The sequence below is a fragment of the Centroberyx affinis genome, unplaced genomic scaffold (genome assembly GCF_046629955.1).
Source record: "Centroberyx affinis isolate AG114_WGS23_722 - 3 ecotype Tasmania unplaced genomic scaffold, CSIRO-AGI_Caff_v1 ptg000146l_1, whole genome shotgun sequence".
NCBI classification, from domain to species: domain Eukaryota; kingdom Metazoa; phylum Chordata; class Actinopteri; order Beryciformes; family Berycidae; genus Centroberyx; species Centroberyx affinis.
The window spans coordinates 61,976-81,933 of NW_027278844.1; the positions used below are offsets into that span (position 1 = coordinate 61,976).

The window sequence follows — 19,958 nt, forward strand, 5'->3', positions numbered from 1 at the left end:
TTGAACACACCACGTAGCTACAAAGTGTCCCACTTCTAAGAATGCTAATCGTATATCTTTCAAGAGTTACAGACTTTTCATTAGTGTTTTCAGCTCAACGGGTTAAGCTGATTCAGCAACAACTTTGTAGTCAGTCTACAATTTGTGGCAAAGGAGTAATGTCTGATTCAGATTTGAGTCTCGATGTACAAGTAAGAAATTGGTAACACTTTATAATAAGGTTGTATTAACTAATGTGAGTAAATGCATTAATTAATGGTGAACAAATGTTTAACTAAGTGTGAGGCTCAGGACCCAGACCCAAATGCAGACACGGAGGCAAAAGGTTGCAGGGATAACTGATGGTTTAATGGTAAACTGGCAGGTAACAGAACTCAAAGGATAGATAGGAACAGACAAATAGGTAGTCTACTACTGGACTATCAAAAACTGGATTGCAAGCTAGGTCTATTCATAGTATTTCCATGATGTCACATGCATTTCCTACCAATATGGCGCTTTACAATACACACAGCTCATTGGCTGTGTTTGTCATTTGAATGCAATCCCCTGTTAATTTATGACAATCAACTGTTATTTTCCTACCAAGATGGCCGTGTAGTGATGTAACAGAATACTACGAATAGCTGGCATTACAATCTTACACAAACTAGAGGGAGGAACAACCTTATATACACTGGGAAGGGAATCAGCACAATAAGAATCAGCTGGGCAGGCAACAAGCAGAGGAAGACTAGGAATGGGCAGTAGATGGAGCAGCCATGACAATAAGGCATGAATAAATCTCTTCATATTAACTAAGTGATTATATGCATTTGTAAATGCAGTAATTTAACTCTGTTCATGACCTATTTATGACCGATCTGTCACAGTTTTGGAACTTCCTCTTCCATCAACAGAGCACTTACTAACATTAACAAAGCTTGCCCAAAACTGTACTCATCTCAACCCCCTTTAAAAGATCTTCATCCTTCATTAATGGTTTCCTGCTGATTAGTAGACATCAATTCATGTTTATTAACTTAAATAACCCATTTCACATTACCTGCTGTAGTGACAGCTCTTCATGTCTTACCAATGGCTTATACAACTACAAATCACAGATGAGAGTCACAGAGGTATTATAACCATAAATATTTAATGATGCAATTGAGTCATTGTGAACATTTTACTGATTTTGCTTGAGGTGTTTGCCGTCTGCACAAACTCGCACAATGTTCTTTTTGATGTCAACAAAAAGCACAAAGGCCACATTATGAAAGCTGGCAGACCATTGTATCTGTGGACGGTAATAATCTGTTAACTGGTTTATTTATTGCAACAGGGATACTCAATCACAGAGTATCAAAGGATGATGTAATGAGTTTAACCTGAATAAGATTAGAACTGGAATCTAGCCAATAGCTGGGTTATTCCATGCATGTAAATGTAACATTTGTACGTAGAGTACAGTAATAAATTGAATAAATATACATGAGATGAAGTGGAAGTTAATTGTATCTATTGTAGCCTACCAAGCATAATTATTGACATGTTAGTACTTAAGCACTCCAGTCAATCAATCAAAACAGTTTTGAGTTTGCAAAACGACCTTGAAATATTTTGCCAGAAATGATCATTCTGAAAGCCACCCGGAACCAGCTGTAAAAGAATGCATAAACAAAAGGATTGAGCACTGAATTTGACCATGCAAGCAAAGTAAATGTTTCAATCACAGATATTGGAATTAAATAATTAATTAACGGGTTTAACGTGTTACCAGTAAAGAAAGGAGTCCAACAGATCAGAAATGCTCCCATAACAATCGCCAAAGTTTTTGTGGCCTTTCTCTCCATCTTACTGACAGATGCTCCAGACTTTATGCCCTGACAGTTTGTGTTCTTGATGCTGCGTGCCTGTCTCTGTGCCACCAGGAAAATCTTTAGGTAGATACTGAGCATTACGATTGCTGGGAGGTAAAATGAGAAAATACATGCGGTAATGCTTGAAATTGGAATGTGAAATGAAAAACACCTTCCTTCACATTTTCCTTCATTAAGTCCCATAATTATCAGGCCAATTCCAAGTAGGATAGAAACACCCCAGCTCACCACGATCATGATCACAGCAGCATGAGAATTAATTTTACTTCTATACCTCAGAGGCTGACACACTGCGTAATATCTGTCAATAGAAATAAAACATAAGTTCAGAATAGAGGATGTAGATAGTGAAACATCAAGGCTGCGTCCTATCTTACAAATTAAATCTGCAAGATGCCAACATGAGCTTACAGAGACTGCTATGCTGAATGGCAAGAGTAAAGCCCCAACAAGGAGGTCAGCCACAGCCAGAGAGAGGATGAGGTAGTTAGCTGGAGTGTGGAGCTGTTTGAAGTAAATGATGGAAATTATTATGAGAAGATTTCCACACATTGTGAGAACAGATAATGAACCAAGGAAAATATATAATAACACACGTATAGTTGAAGGGGTGATTACCATTATGCAAGATACATTTTCTGATTCATAACAGAGATGTATGTCCTTAACAACATCAGTCCTGTTGAAACTGAATTCAGGTTCCATGCCTTCTCGCTCCTGCCGCCCTGCTAAATAAGGTTTTCCATTTTAAGTAAATCATTATACAGAGATACTTTCAATCACATTAACAATAATATTCCTCTCCACAAGATAATGCGATTGCAACAATATCTGTTTTTTCTAATAAAGTGATTATCAGTTTATTTTAGAGATACATATATTTTCATGCCATACCTGTTAACCCTGAAGATAGTTAATGCATCTATGATGATAGGAAACCTTTATCTCTGTCCCACTGAGCAGTAACTCTGGACTTGACACAAGTGTTTATCAATCCCTTGCTCATTACCATAATTAATTCAATCTTCTTTGGCCAATAAGATGTGGTTAACTGTGTTTGCTTGAGATGAATTTATGATGAGTAATGAGGAAAACTTAGAACTGGCTTAGACTTAGTGCATAAGTCAATGATGAGGGTTCCACAGCTTTCATTATTTTGCTTAATATCTTTCAAAAGCTTAAATCTTTCCTCCCCATCACCGACTCCATCAGCAATCCATTTATCATTTGGTATTTTATATACTCAGTTAACAGAGATGGTGACATTGAACAATGCACAGGTTCTCATGTAATTATCCCCTTGTTTCCTTTTGGATGAACATCTATGTATAAACCTACCTTGGATGTTATAGGAAAGGGGGTTGGGTGAGAGTGGATTTGTCGTTGGGGTTATCAAGTGGGCACCTACCATCACAGTTTTGTTGAATATAGGGCCTTGACACCCCCTGAAGGCTCAGGAAGTTCTGGCTTCCCAGAACCACGCCTGCTCTCAACACTGATCAGAACTTAGTTATTGACTCCCTGGACCTTCATTTATGTTTACACCTACTGTAGTTCACAATATTACAATCAAATTTCTTATCTCAACATTGTTCTCAATAACAATAGGCTAATGGGATGGTTGACCCTGTTGTCTTGTCATCATTTCAGAAACTGAATTGTGTCAACAGGCTTAACCTTTTTGTCTTGAAATGTCTGGTTCAGCAGTTCAGACAGTGAACTGTACTTACAATCGTCAGCTTAAAGGAAGGCTGACCATGCTGCTCTAAATGGCCATCAGTTCAGAGACTTAACTGCATCAGCAGACAGTAAGCTGAATATAAAATAATAATAATTATAATCAGAGCTGGTCCTGACCTCCCTGGGGCCCTAAGCAAAATTTTGCTAAGGGGCCCTCCTACCTGAACACTGAGCTTTGGCTCAGTGTAATGTAAATTATGTTAATTATAGATAACAGTACTATTATTAATTTTATCAGCTGCATCAGGCCCATTCAAACTGGCTCCCCCAGATTTCCTTTTATACATTTTCAAATATAAAATACTATTTATACTATGGCTTGGCTGAATACTTGATGGTTATTATTTACTGAGAAATGTGCATCCATATTGCCCAGTATGCCCAGCTAATCAACATTTTAAATTCAATATTTAATCAATAGTCAATGTCGTAACTAAAGTTACGAAATCTCTCAGTCAACTAAACCTTGACTGTGAGATTAGATAATCATTGTCTTGTTTTAAAATTATGTGCGCCTATGAGGAGTGCCATCACACCCATATATTGTCTGGACTGGTCCCCACAGTGGTTGCTGCTGGAAAGCGCGAGTTTCATTTTGTGCACGTGAATATGAACGCATGTTCACGCGCGACACAGTTATCTTTTCCGAGCTGCAGTCTATAAACACCGTTGCCCGTTGTCGTTTATCAAACGTAATAAATAGTTGTATTTCACTCTCACTTTTGTCAGGCACAAAGTTACAGAACACAGCCCTGGAAGTGGCTGGCAAGCAAGCAAGACACAGACAGACCAAGAGATGCACTGCCCAGCTAGGTTAGCAAGACAGACAGACTAGAGAGAGATGCACTGCAAGCTAGCACATCAACTTAACGTTACTGTTATTTGCTGACATCAAACTTGGAGAGGAGAGAACACAAGTTTACCTGATTGCTGTTCCCGCAATTCACTCTCATGGTGTTTTTTTTCTCCTCTTTTCGTGACCAGAAGGATAGTTCCGCTTCATCCTCTCATCGAAGTTGTAAACACTGACACACGCTTTGACACGAGGAGGAGGCGGGGCCCTTGCGTAATTTGCGGGGCCCTACGCAGAGCGTATAGGGCCACCCGGCTCTGATTACAATAATAATTACTACAATTGAGGACAGGGTATGACTTATCACTTCTGTGACCATAGCTACACAATCATAAAACGTCTATTTTAATCACAAGCAAGGTCCAAGGCAATGGAAATATTTCCTGTGACCAAAATATTTCAGGGTCTCTGGCTAGGGTCTCTGGCTGCTCCTTTCAGATGCTTCAGAATCTGCCTTTGTGGCCTGCCATTATCCCTGGCCAGGAATCCTTAAATCCCTGAATAATCAGTGGTGGATGTAACTACAAATCCACAACACCTATCTTCCACTGAGTTTACCCTAGATTTTCAGCCTCACTGTTAGAGCCTTGGCTACTAACTCAATGTAATTAAGCCTCTTCATTTCATAAGCCTCATCTACTATGTCTTCGTTTGGCCTTACAAAGTAAACGCATCGCTGAATGTTGCACCACAATACTAGCTCAGGCCGATGCTAACTATCTCTGATGGGACTAAGTTTGTGGCCTTTGCATGTTTGCCATTTCCTAGCTTCTCCTAAGTGCCATGACTTCTGCCTACTCACTAATTCACTTTTTGTGAATCAAGGTGCAAATGTTTGCACAAATGGCATGAGCTCACTTGGGCATGTCCAACAGATTTTTGGTAATTTTGTGACCAGAGGCGCTTGCGCAGTGCTGACAGACCTGCGGTGCAGTTGTGAAAGAGGTTGGATTAGGCGCAGTGTTAATTTTGGATTTATTTCGTTTTATTTCGAGTTTTGTCATTCACAGTTTTAAATTTTATTTTAGTCAGATTTTAGTCACCACGTAATGCATTTGTTTTAGTTAATATTTAGTCGACAAAAACTGAAGAGTTTTAGGTTTAGTCTTAGTCTTTCGATGAAAATTTCTTTTCATTGTTGTCAAAATGTAATCCTATCGAATTCCATAATTTTAGTTAAAATTTAGTCACCAGGAACTCAAATCATTTTAGTCAATTCTTAGCCACTTTTTAGTCACAATTTCGTCAGATGTGAGATTACCTTTAGTTTCTCCATGATATTAAAAAGAAATATGTTGGCAGCACATCCTGTTTTTCCCATGGCGCAACCGAGGGCATCAGGATGCATATTCAGGTCAGCCAGTCAGCCTGTCATTAACGATTCGTCAGATGGCCTCTAGAGGGCATCTTTGGCTAAGAGATGCAGTGTACTCAATCCAACAGAGTCTTCCGGTGTGAAAACAAAAGTGAAACTTAACATTCCACAATTTGCTCCAAACTTGCTGAAGCGTAACTGTGAGTCACGCATGTAATATTGTAACTGCAAATATTGTTCAAGTAAAAAGCCTTCACACTAAACTCAAAGTAGTCTGTATTGTCTGCGAAAGAACCCAACTTAACAGTTTGCCCTCCCCTCATTATTTTGCTTAACAAAGCATGCCCAAAACTGTACTCATGTCAACCCCCTTTAAAAGATCTCCATCCTTCATGAATGGTTTCCTGCTGATTAGTAGACATCAATTCATGTTTGTTAACGCTTAAATAACCCATTTCACATTACCTGTTGTAAAGTGACAGCTCTTCATGTCTTACCAATGGCTTATACAAGTATGTGTGAAACATTACTTAAGGGCTCCCTGACAATTATGCATCCATGGTGTTCCAAGTATAATACTAATGGTTTACTACAGTCAATAAGACATGAGGGAAAGCTCTTTATGCTTCACAAAAGGTTACTTCAGGAAATCACACAAAAACAGTCTACAAATCAGGGATGAGAGTCACACAGATATTATAACCATAAATATTTAATGAAAACATTTAACATTTCATGACAATATCAAATGAACATATATAACTATGCCAAACAATCAAAATATTAAATGAGAGATGCAACTGAGTCTAATTAATAGAAGAGAAAGTCCAATTATGTCAAGATTACAATGAGTATCTGATCAACAACAAGATACAACAAATACAAGAGATAACATCCCATACTTCAACCTACAGTGTAATGTAATCAAATTATGAGAAACCCAGTAAAGATGCCTGGCTTACTCAGGTATCGAAAGGGTTACCATGTCTCAGTCAAAGTGAGCAGCTGAGAGACGCATGTTTCATAATGTTTTGCTGGCAGACAATTGTATCTGTGGACGGTAATATTCTGTTAACTGGTTTATTCATTGCACCTGGGATACTTAATCAATGAGTATCAAAGGATGATGTATTAAGATTAACCTGAATAAGATTAGAACTGGAATATGGCTAATAGCTGGGTTATTCCATGCATGTAAATGTAACATTTATATGTAGAGTACAGTAATAAATTGAATAAATATACATGAGATGGGGTGGAAATAAATTGTATCTATTGTACCAAGCATAATTATTGGCATGTTAGTACTTAAGTACTGAGAATTATTTAACTCTTTATTTCATGACAATGTTTAGATCCATGATGGATCTTCAATAGGCCAATTTTTAAAAAATGGAATTCGATCCATCATGGAAGTAACGTTGTCATGAAATAAAAAGTTCAATAATATTTCAGTGTGTGGGTTCCACTTCTCAACTGATGTTCAGCACTTAACCCAGCACCCACTGTCGATATGCATATAGTTAATTGTTGCCTGAAAGTACATACTTAAGCACTCCAGTCAATCAGTCAAAACAATTTTGAGTTTGCAAAACGACCTTGAAATATTTTGCCAGAAATTATCATTCTGAAAGCCACCCGGAACCAGCTGTAAAAGAATGCATAAACAAAAGGATTGAGCATTGAATTTGACCATCCAAGCAAAGTAAATGTTTCAATCACAGATATTGGAATTAAATAATTAATTAATGGATTTAGGGTCATACCAGTAAAGAAAGGAGTCCAACAGATCAGAAATGCTCCCATAACAACCGCCAAAGTTTTTGTGGCCTTTCTCTCCATCTTACTGACAGATGCTCCAGACTTTATGCCCTGACAGTTTGTATTCTTGATGCTACGTGCCTGTCTCTGTGCCACCAGGAAAATCTTTAAGTAGATACTAAGCATTATGATTGCTGGGAGGTAAAATGAGAAAATACATGCGGTAATGCTTGAAGTTGGAATGTGAAATGCAAAACACCTTCCTTCACATTTTCCTTCATTAAGTCCCATAATTATCAGGCCAATTCCAAGTAGGATAGAAACACCCCAGCTCACCACGATCATGATCACAGCAGCATGAGAATTAATTTTACTTCTATACCTCAGAGGCTGACACACTGCGTAATATCTGTCAATAGAAATAAAACATAAGTTCAGAATAGAGGATGTAGATAGTGAAACATCAAGGCTGCGTCCTATCTTACAAATTAAATCTGCAAGATGCCAACATGAGCTTACAGAGACTGCTATGCTGAATGGCAAGAGTAAAGCCCCAACAAGGAGGTCAGCCACAGCCAGAGAGAGGATGAGGTAGTTAGCTGGAGTGTGGAGCTGTTTGAAGTAAATGATGGAAATTATTATGAGAAGATTTCCACACATTGTGAGAACAGATAACGAACCAAGGAAAAGATATAATAACACACGTATAGTTGAAGGGGTGATAACCATTATGCAAGATACATTTTCTGTTTCATAACAAAGATGTATGTCCTTAACAACATCAGTCCTGTTGAAACTGAATTCAGGTTCCATGCCTTCTCGCTCCTGCCGCCCTGCTAAATAAGGTTTTCCATTTTAAGTAAATCATTATACAGAGATACTTTCAATCACATTAACAATAATATTCCTCTCCACAAGATAATGCGATTGCAACAATATCTGTTTTTTCTAATAAAGTGATTATCAGTTTATTTTAGAGATACATATATTTTCATGCCATACCTGTTAACCCTGAAGATAGTTAATGCATCTATGATGATAGGAAACCTTTATCTCTGTCCCACTGAGCAGTAACTCTGGACTTGACACAAGTGTTTATCAATCCCTTGCTCATTACCATAATTAATTCAATCTTCTTTGGCCAATAAGATGTGGTTAACTGTGTTTGCTTGAGATGAATTTATGATGAGTAATGAGGAAAACTTAGAACTGGCTTAGACTTAGTGCATAAGTCAATGATGAGGGTTCCACAGCTTTCATTATTTTGCTTAATATCTTTCAAAAGCTTAAATCCTATTCATCAGTCTTTTCTCCCCATCATCGACTCCATCAGCAATCCATTTATCATTTGGTATTTTATATACTCAGTTAACAGAGATGGTGACATTGAACAATGCACAGGTTCTCATGTAATTATCCCCTTGTTTCCTTTTGGATGAACATCTATGTATAAACCTACCTTGGATGTTATAGGAAAGGGGGTTGGGTGAGAGTGGATTTGTCATTGGGGTTATCAAGTGGGCACCTACCATCACAGTTTTGTTGAATATAGGGCCTTGACACCCCCTGAAGGCTCAGGAAGTTCTGGCTTCCCAGAACCACGCCTGCTCTCAACACTGATCAGAACTTAGTTATTGACTCCCTGGACCTTCATTTATGTTTACACCTACTGTAGTTCACAATATTACAATCAAATTTCTTATCTCAACATTGTTCTCAATAACAATAGGCTAATGGGATGGTTGACCCTGTTGTCTTGTCATCATTTCAGAAACTGAATTGTGTCAACAGGCTTAACCTTTTTGTCTTGAAATGTCTGGTTCAGCAGTTCAGACAGTGAACTGTACTTACAATCGTCAGCTTAAAGGAAGGCTGACCATGCTGCTCTAAATGGCCATCAGTTCAGAGACTTAACTGCATCAGCAGACAGTAAGCTGAATATAAAATAATAATAATTATAATAATAATTACTACAGTTGAGGACAGGGTATGACTTCTCACTTCTGTGACCGTAGCTACACAATCATAAAACGTCTATTTTAATCACAAGAAAGATCCAAGGTCCAAGGCATGGAAATATTTCCTGTGACCAAAATATTTCAGGGTCTCTGGCTAGGGTCTCTGGCTGCTCCTTTCAGATGCTTCAGAATCTGCCTTTGTGGCCTGCCATTGTCCCTGGCCAGGAATCCTTAAATCCTGAATAATCAGTGATGGATCTAACTACAAATCCACAACACCTATCTTCCACTGAGTTTACCCTAGATTTTCAGCCTCACTGTTAGAGCCTTGGCTACTAACTCAATGTAATTAAGCCTCTTCATTTCATAAGCCTCATCTACTATGTCTTCACTTGGCCTTACAAAGTAAACGCATCGCTGAATGTTGAACCACAATACTAGCTCAGGCCGATGCTAACTATCTCTGATGGGACTAAGTTTGTGGCCTTTGCATGTTTGCCATTTCGTAGCTTCTCCTAAGTGTCATGACTTCTGCCTACTCACGAATTCACTTTTTGTGAATCAAGGTGCAAATGTTTGCACAAATGGCATGAGCTCACTTGGGCATGTCCAACAGATTTTTGGTAATTTTGTGACCAGAGGCGCTTGCGCAGTGCTGACAGACCTGCGGTGCAGTTGTGAAAGAGGTTGGATTAGGCGCAGTGTTAATTTTGGATTTAATTCGTTTTATTTCGAGTTTTGTCATTCACAGTTTTAAATTTTATTTTAGTCAGATTTTAGTCACCACGTAATGCATTTGTTTTAGTTAATATTAAGTTGACAAAAACTGAAGTTTTAGGGTTTAGTCTTAGTCTTTCAATGAAAATTTCTTTTCATTTTTGTCAAAATGTAATCCTATCGAATTCCATAATTTTAGTTAAAATTTAGTCACCAGGAACTCAAATCATTTTAGTCAATTCTTAGCCACTTTTTAGTCACAATTTCGTCAGATGTGAGATTACCTTTAGTTTCTCCATGATATTAAAAAGAAATATGTTGGCAGCACATCCTGTTTTTCCCATGGCGCAACCGAGGGCATCAGGATGCATATTCAGGTCAGCCAGTCAGCCTGTCATTAACGATTCGTCAGATGGCCTCTAGAGGGCATCTTTGGCTAAGAGATGCAGTGTACTCAATCCAACAGAGTCTTCCGGTGTGAAAACAAAAGTGAAACTTAACATTCCACAATTTGCTCCAAACTTGCTGAAGCGTAACTGTGAGTCACGCATGTAATATTGTAACTGCAAATATTGTTCAAGTAAAAAGCCTTCACGCTAAACTCAAAGTAGTCTTTATTGTCTGCGAAAGAACCCAACTTAACAGTTTGCCCTCCCCTCATTATTTTGCTTAACAAAGCATGCCCAAAACTGTACTCATGTCAACCCCCTTTAAAAGATCTCCATCCTTCATGAATGGTTTCCTGCTGATTAGTAGACATCAATTCATGTTTGTTAACGCTTAAATAACCCATTTCACATTACCTGTTGTAAAGTGACAGCTCTTCATGTCTTACCAATGGCTTATACAAGTATGTGTGAAACATTACTTAAGGGCTCCCTGACAATTATGCATCCATGGTGTTCCAAGTATAATACTAATGGTTTACTACAGTCAATAAGACATGAGGGAAAGCTCTTTATGCTTCACAAAAGGTTACTTCAGGAAATCACACAAAAACAGTCTACAAATCAGGGATGAGAGTCACACAGATATTATAACCATAAATATTTAATGAAAACATTTAACATTTCATGACAATATCAAATGAACATATATAACTATGCCAAACAATCAAAATATTAAATGAGAGATGCAACTGAGTCTAATTAATAGAAGAGAAAGTCCAATTATGTCAAGATTACAATGAGTATCTGATCAACAACAAGATACAACAAATACAAGAAAAAACATCCCATACTTCAACCTACAGAGTAATGTAATCAAATTATGAGAAACCCAGTAAAGATGCCTGGCTTACTCAGTTATCAAAAGGGTTACCATGTGAACATTTTACTGACTTTGCTTGTGGTGTTTGCCATCTGTCGTACAAACTCTGACTCGCACAATGTTTTGGATACCTTTTTGTTTTCAACAAAAAGCATGATGGTGAGCAGTATAGCTTTTACTATTGCTATGGGGGTGGTGATGTATTTTCCTTGTATGAGAAGTAACTTACTGCGCAGTCAAAGTGAGCAGCTGAGGGACGCATTTTTCATAATGTTTTGCTGGCAGACAATTGTATCTGTGGACGGTAATATTCTGTTAACTGGTTTATTCATTGCACCTGGGATACTTAATCACTGAGTATCAAAGGATGATGTATTAAGATTAACCTGAATAAGATTAGAACTGGAATATGGCCAATAGCTGGGTTATTCCATGCATGTAAATGTAACATTTATATGTAGAGTACAGTAATAAATTGAATAAATATACATGAGATGGGGTGGAAATAAATTGTATCTATTGTACCAAGCATAATTACTGGCATGTTAGTACTTAAGCACTGAGAATTATTTAACTCTTTATTTCATGACAACATTTGATCCATGATGGATCTTCGTTAGGCCAAATTAATAAAATGTAATTCAATCCATTATGGATAGAAACATTGTCATGAAATAAAGAGTTCAATAATATTTCGGTGTGTGGGTTCCACTTCTCAACTGATGTTCAGCACTTAACCCAGCACCCACTGTCGATATGCATATAGTTAATTGTTGCCTGAAAGTACATACTTAAGCACTCCAGTCAACCAGTCAAAACAATTTTGAGTTTGCAAAACGACCTTGAAATATTTTGCCAGAAATTATCATTCTGAAAGCCACCCGGAACCAGCTGTAAAAGAACGCATAAACAAATGGATTGAGCACTGAATTTGACCATCCAAGCAAAGTAAATGTTTCAATCACAGATATTGGAATTAAATAATTAATTAACGGGTTTAACGTGTTACCAGTAAAGAAAGGAGTCCAACAGATCAGAAAAGCTCCCATAACAATCGCTAAAGTTTTTGTGGCCTTTCTCTCCATCTTACTGACAGATGCTCCAGACTTTATGCCCTGACAGTTTGTGTTCTGGATGCTACGTGCCTGTCTCTGTGCCACCAGGAAAATCTTTAGGTAGATACTAAGCATTATGATTGCTGGGAGGTAAAATGAGAAAATACATGCGGTAATGCTTGAAATTGGAATGTGAAATGCAAAACACCTTCCTTCACATTTTCCTTCATTAAGTCCTATAATTATCAGGCCAATTCCAAGTAGGATAGAAACACCCCAGCACACCACGATCATGATAACAGCAGCATGAGAATTAATTTTATTTCTATACCTCAGAGGCTGACACACTGCATAATATCTGTCAATAGAAATAAAACATAAGTTCAGAATAGAAGATGTAGATAGTGAAACATCAAGGCTGCGTCCTATCTTACAAATTAAATCTGCAAGATGCCAACATGAGCTTACAGAGACTGCTATGCTGAAGGGTAAGACTAAAGCCCCAACAAGGAGGTCAGCCACAGCCAGAGAGAGGATGAGGTAGTTAGCTGGGGTGTGGAGCTGTTTGAAGTAAATGATGGAAATTATTATGAGAAGGTTTCCGCACATTGTGAGAACAGATAATGAACCAAGGAAAAGATATAATAACACACGTATTGTTGAAGGGGTGATTACCATTAGGCAAGATACATTTTCTGATTCATAACAGAGATGTATGTCCTTAACAACATCAGTCCTGTTGAAAATGAATTCAGTTTCCATGCCTTCTGGCTTCTGCTATCCTGCTAAATAAGGTTTTCTGTTATAAATGAATCATCAATACAGAGATAATCTCACAATTACAATAACATTTCTTTCAACAGGATTATACAATTGCAACAATATTTGTTTTCTGGAAGAAAGTAATTGTAATTTTATTTTTTCATACCATCCCTGTTAACCCTGAAGAAGGTTTATGGATCGGTGATGATGGGAATCCTTGATCTCTGCCCCACTGAGCAGTAACTGTGGACTTGACTCTCGTATTTATCAATCCCTTGCTCATTAGCATAATAATGCAATCTTCTTTTGGCCAGTAAGATGTAGGTAACTGTATTCTGTTTGCAAGAGATAAATTCATGAGTAATGAGGGACACTTATCAGTGGCTTAGGCATAGTGCATAAGCTAGTGATAAGGGTTCCACAGTTTTCAAACATGATATTTTATGTGATGTTAAGCTTGAATACATTTTGTTACTTTGTGCATTCCACATAATAATGATAATAGTGATAATAATAATAATAATAATAATAATAATAATAATAATAATAATAATAAACAACTTTATTTATAGAGCACCTTTCATGCAAATTATGCAGTCCAAAGTGCTTTACAATAAAAAATAAAAATAAAATGCTTAATATTAAAAGAAATACGCCAGACAAATTGAAAACAGAATTAAAACAAGGGCAACAGAAAGTGGTAAGAACAATATAATATGTAAGAAATAATAAAAAGTAAAAATAGAATGACTTTAATTAAAAACCAAGTTAAATAAATAGGTTTTTAGCTGTCTTTTAAAAATGTTCACTGAGCTCGAATCTCTCATGGCTTTAGGTATAGTATTCCATAATTTAGGAGCATAGTTAAAAAAAAGCTGTGTTGCCTATTTTCTTATGTGTAGGATTGTTTGTGTTTAAAAACCCATCAGCAGAAGATCTAAGAGCTTGTGGAGGATTATAAAACGACAGAGCGTCTGCAATGTAGGCCGGTCCCAAACCATTAACTGCTTTATACACAAGTAAAAGGACCTTAAAACCTATTCTAAAAGATGCTGGGATCCAATGGAGTGTAGCTAAAACAGGGGTAATATGCTCTATCTTCCTTGTTTCTCAACAAGAAGTTTCTCAATCGACTGTTTCGGAAGACCGGTAAAAAGAGCATCGCAGTAGTCCAATCTACTTGAAATAAAAGTATGAATACGTTTTTCAGCGTCATTTTGGGATAGGAACGGTCGTAATTTGGCAATATTTCTTAAATGATAAAATGCTGTTTTGGTCACCTTCTTTATGTGCGATTTAAAATTTAAGTCCAAATCTATGACAATGTCCAGGCATGTTATCTCTGACTGTATCTAGGAAGCCAGATTCCCAAGTTTACAGAGAAGTTGATCTCTTTTAGCTTGTGGGCCAACTAAGAGTATTTCAGTTTTGTCTTCATTTAATTTCAGGAAATTGTTGCTCATCCACTTATTAACTGCAGCCATACCAGTAGACAGGGAGTATAGAGCATTGTCATCATCGGGGTTGAGTGAAATATACAGCTGTGTATCATCAGCGTAGTTGTGGAAATTACGTTTATTCTCTCTAATGATGTCACCTAAGGGGATCATATATAATGAAAAAAGCAGGGGACCAAGACAGCTTCCCTGAGCAACACCAAAAGGCAAATCATATTTCCCTGACACATTATCTCCAATACTAACAAAAATCTCCCTGAAATGCAGGAGCAGAACCAGTTTAAGACGGTTCCAGAGAGATCAACCAAGTTCTCAAGGCGATCCATGAGAATGTCATGGTCAATTGTGTCGAATGCGGCACTTAGATCCAAAAGAATCAGAACTGAGACCTTATTGTCAACTGTGCTAATTCTGAGGTCACTGACAACTTTGACAAGGGCCGTCTCTGTGCTGTGGTTTACCCTACAACCTGATTGTAACTTTTCAAAAAATTTGTTTTTCGTTCAGAGAACTGTTGATTTGGTTAAAAACAACTTTTTCAAATACCTTACTTAAAAAAGAAAGATTCAATATGGGCCTGTAATTACTTAATTCATGGTTTAAAATTCATGGTTTGGTTTTTTCAATAATAATTACTTTGCTTGACACTGATCAGCATGTTATTGACTCTATCCTGGACCTTCATTTATATTTACACCTAATGCAGTTCACAATATTACACCCAATAATTTTGTTTTCAAAAACTATAGGCTAATGGGACGGCTGACCCTGTTGGCTTAAAACGGCCCACTCATCATTTCATAAACTGAATTGTATCAACAATCGTGGGCTTAAGGGATGGCTAATTTATCAGTGAACAACAGTCTGCATACTGCATGGCTCCTTTCAATTCTTTTAATGGACCAGAGAAGTGACGTTTCGAGCACAGTGACTCTTCATTAGACTTAAAAAACAACATAGAAGGAAGCCATCTTTAGTACCCAACACTGATTCAATCACATGATCAGTCCATGGAGTCACATGATTAGCTGAGTACAATGCATAAAGTTTAAGTTACATTCCGCATACCTAAAGAAGTGGATCTCATGTCCAATATAAAATTGAAAAATCTACAATAAATATATACACTAGAGCAGAGATTCCAACCACTACGCTTTTTGCGTAGTTGTATGATTTTCATGATCAACTACATACACTAGAACTACTAAGCTTAAAAAAAATATCCACTGATGTGAAAGTGATTGACATATGATGTGCCTACTGTTTCTGTCCTTCTATAGGTTGACCAATATTAATGTTTGATGTCCACTTTAGTCTCTGTTCTATATGTATTCTGCACAGTGTAATATAGCGTTTATAGTTAAAAATGTCACATTTTATGGCATTTTTCATTATTATTATGACATCAAACATTAATATGGATGCTCACTTATTTGACAATTAAATACAAAGTAATTGGTTTAAAACAGTATTTCTACCTATTTTCAAATCCCACGCTTTTATTTTGAAGGCTAAACGGCCAAACCGGAAGTCTTGGTTCTGGTCATTCGAGTTAGTCTTACCTATCGAGGCAAGGGTTCGCGCAAAAGTGACTTATTTTGAAATCAACAACTAGAGTGCTGATTTCAACTAAATAATGGTGTAAATGTCAGTCTTGTCAAGTCACTTTGGGATCTGTTGGCTTCAAGAGCCTTGGAGTATGCTGTATGGGGCCATTTTATGGTTATTTTCCTTTATTTTCTGTAGACTGAAGACAGGTCTCCGGCAACTGCAGTTCTTTTGGAAAAAGTTGCATTGTACTTCTTCCAGGGATCTCCGGGACTGTTGTATGGACTAACAAACTTTACCCGATTTTCTACTGACTTTTGACCGAAACTAACAGATTGCATTGGTATTACATTAAATTTTAGCATCTCTAAACCCACTGCCTGTTGATTTGAGATTTCATTTTATGATTTTACTGATTACTTTCACAACAAGATTTAGCCAGGCTGCAAACAGAGTGCAGTCTGAGAACCTAAAGCATTTCCAACTCGTTCTCATTCCCAACTCGTCCTATGTTGACTCTTTGTCAAATCCCTTGACGTCGCTATAATGACGCAAAAGGTACCCTTTCGCGTCTGTCTAGGACGCACTGGGTGTTCCATAGACTCCATGTTAAAACCTCTCGCGGAAGTATTGGACGCCTATAACTTTCTCTCCTAGACCACGGAAGACAGAAGCGTTACAGAGTCTAGCCTACAATTTCTGCCCAAATAAGGGATTCCGGTTTGCTGCACTTCTTTGCTGGAGATCTTTGGTGCTAATATTGATTTTTTTTTAAATTGGATAATATAATAATAATGATAATAATAATGATAATAATAATAATAATGCATGTTATTTGTACTGCACTTTTCATTCATAGTGAATCTCAAAGTGCTATAGAGTTAAAAACATAAAAATAAAAACGAAGAAAAAAGAGATCGCTAACAAAAGTTGACACGAAAAAGCCTTCCTGAATACAACGTTTTTAGGCCTGTCTTAAAAGAGTCCAGGGTCTGCGCTGCCCTTAGATGGTTAGGAAGGCTGTTCCACAAGCGCGGTGCAGCCGAGCAGAAGGCCCGATCCCCCATGGTGCGGAGCTTGGTACTGGGGGCCCGGAGGAGCAAGCTGTTGGTAGATCTGAGAATGCGGATGGAGGTTTGTGGGTTAATCAGTTCTTGTAGGTAGGGAGGCACATGTCTGTTAATGCATTTGTAGGTGAGTAGCAGGACTTTGTAGTCGACCCTGAAGGAGACAGGGAGCCAGTGCAATGAAAACAGATTTGGTGTTATGTGTTTGTGTTTTCCCACTCTCATCAGGATCCTGGCAGCGCTGTTCTGATATACTGGAGCTTCTGGATGCTCCTGCCAGGGATCCCAGTGAAGAATGCATTGCAGTAGTCTAGTCACAGCAAGAGTCAGGGCTGAGCGCACACCACCCTGACGGTTGATGTATGCTGCCGCTGTCATGTTGTCTGTCCTCACTACGTGGTGCTTTGGAGGAGTGGTCCAAACAGCCCATTGGGGGCTATGGGACCATCCAGCAACTCTCGTCGGATGAGAGGGGGAAGCTGAGACATGTGCAGCCAGATGTTCCACTGCACCATAGTCTGCCACGCCATGATCCTGGACGATGCCACCGTTGTCGCCGTGGCGAGAGTCAGGACAGCCGTCATCGCTTTGCCGATCTAGGGAACCACCCCCAACTCTGGGGAGTTGGGGGTGGTTCCCATCTGGCCACCGGAGCTCGCAGTTTTCTGGGGAAGGAAAATGCCATCTCTCTGAAGGGCTGAAGCTTCCAAAACCTGGGCCAAAGCAGGGGGCGTTTGGCCGGCGGCTCCTGGACGTACACATCCCCGCCTAAGAGGCCGTGAGCAGGTGCAGGTTGCTCTGCCGGCATCGCCCTCAAATCCGCCGCCTGCCTAATGATGTCCAGGAGATGTCCTTTGGCGGCCGGCATGTGGCTGGCAGATTGGAGCGGAGGAGGAGCCCCGCCCTCAAGAGAACCGCAGCAGCGGAGCTCCTTGCCATGGTGGGGAAGGGGAAAGCCGCCCTCAAGATCAGGCTCCAGGTCTCCCGACGGGAAGACGGGAGAACCAGGAGGAGAGCCCGAGATGGAGGGAGCCGAGCCGGCTGACTCGTGCCAGCCATCGAGGATCTCCTCTGGAATATCAGGGAAGTCGTTGCCACTGAGGATCCTGTCCAGCTCGTCGTCCGGAGAGACGGTGCCGCGGTCGGCTCAGCTACCGTCGCCGCTTCCCTCCACCTGGAGCGCCGTGAAAGGCGTCCGCCCGCCGCTGCAGTTCAGTCAACGCTAATCCGGCGTGAACGGCGCCCAGGCAAGCCTCGCAGCGGGGGTGGAGGTTCGACAGCAGGATGTAGCCGGTCCGGCAGGCGGCACACAAGCGGACAGCTCCTCCGGCGCGGTAAGACAACTTCTTCATCTTCTTCTTCTTCTTCTTCTAGACTGCTTGATCGCTGAAGAAATTTTTGGGAGCAGAGCTCAGGTCCCGACGCTGTATATTCTATAATTGAGGACCTGAGTGTAGCCACTGTAGCGTAAGTGGCGGGAAAGAAAATCTTCAGACTGCGCATGCGCGAGAGGGATAAACCCAATAGCGACAGCTCTTAGAGGGCGAAACCTATACGAAATAGAACATGCTGCTTCAGACCAAGACACTCAGTCAGACTCAGGAACTCCGCTGCAAAATGACAGGAGGGGTTGTCGACATGAATATTCAAATCACCAACAATGACATGGAGCTGACATGGAGCAGAGTGAGGTGAGTAGGTCGTGTATCTCAGGGAGGAAGGATGAGTTTGGTTTGGGGGGGCGGTAGATGAGAAGCACTGTCATGGAGTATGGAGGTTTACATTTTAGAGCAAGGCATTCAATGGAAGAAAGATCAGGCATCGGCAGGGGAGACAGTTTCAGTTCAGCCTGGTGTGTGATTGCTAAACCACCACCACGGCCAATATAGTTGTAGATCAATTTCAATGCAAATGTAAAAAAAATAATAATAATAATTTGTAAATGCAGTAATTTAACTCTGTTCATGACCTATTTATGACCGATCTGTCACAGTGTTGGAACTTCCTCTTCCATCAATAAAGCATTTACTAACATTAACAAAGCCTGCCCAAAACTGTACTCATCTCAAGCCCCTTTAAAAGATCTTCATCCTTCATTAATGGTTTCCTGCTGATTAGTAGACATCAATTCATGTTTGTTAACTTAAATAACCCATTTCACATTACCTGCTGTACAGTGACAGCTCTTCATGTCTTACCAATGGCTTATACAACTACAAATCACAGATTACAGTCACAGAGGTATTATAACCATAAATATTTAATAATGCAATTGAGTCATTGTGAACATTTTACTGACTTTGCTTGAGGTGTTTGCCGTCTGCACAAACTCGCACAATGTTCTTTTTGATGTCAACAAAAAGCACAAAGGCCACAATATGAAAGCCACGTGTTTCATAATGTTTTGCTGGCAGACCATTGTATCTGTGGATGGTAATAATCTGTTAACTGGTTTATTTATTGCAACAGGGTTACTCAACCACAGAGTATCAAAGGATGATGTAATGAGTTTAACCTGATTAAGATTAGATCTGGAATATGGCTAATAGCTGGGTTATTCCATGCATGTAAATGTAACATTTATATGTAGAGTA

General features: G+C 39.1%; 3 protein-coding genes across 3 annotated transcripts; all 3 read right to left on the minus strand.

The window, feature by feature from the left end:
• Nucleotides 1-1,562: 1,562 nt before the first annotated feature.
• On the minus strand, nt 1,563-2,567 carry LOC139654703 (trace amine-associated receptor 1-like). Its single transcript, XM_071531850.1, has one exon. The coding sequence runs from the start codon at nt 2,565-2,567 to the stop codon at nt 1,563-1,565; it is 1,005 nt and encodes a 334-aa protein (XP_071387951.1).
• A 4,772-nt stretch (nt 2,568-7,339) lies between these two features.
• LOC139654712 (trace amine-associated receptor 1-like) lies at nt 7,340-8,344 on the minus strand. Its single transcript, XM_071531861.1, has one exon. The coding sequence runs from the start codon at nt 8,342-8,344 to the stop codon at nt 7,340-7,342; it is 1,005 nt and encodes a 334-aa protein (XP_071387962.1).
• A 3,943-nt stretch (nt 8,345-12,287) lies between these two features.
• Nucleotides 12,288-13,292, minus strand: LOC139654687 (trace amine-associated receptor 1-like). The gene has a single exon (XM_071531830.1). The coding sequence runs from the start codon at nt 13,290-13,292 to the stop codon at nt 12,288-12,290; it is 1,005 nt and encodes a 334-aa protein (XP_071387931.1).
• Between the last annotated feature and the right edge of the window lie 6,666 nt (nt 13,293-19,958).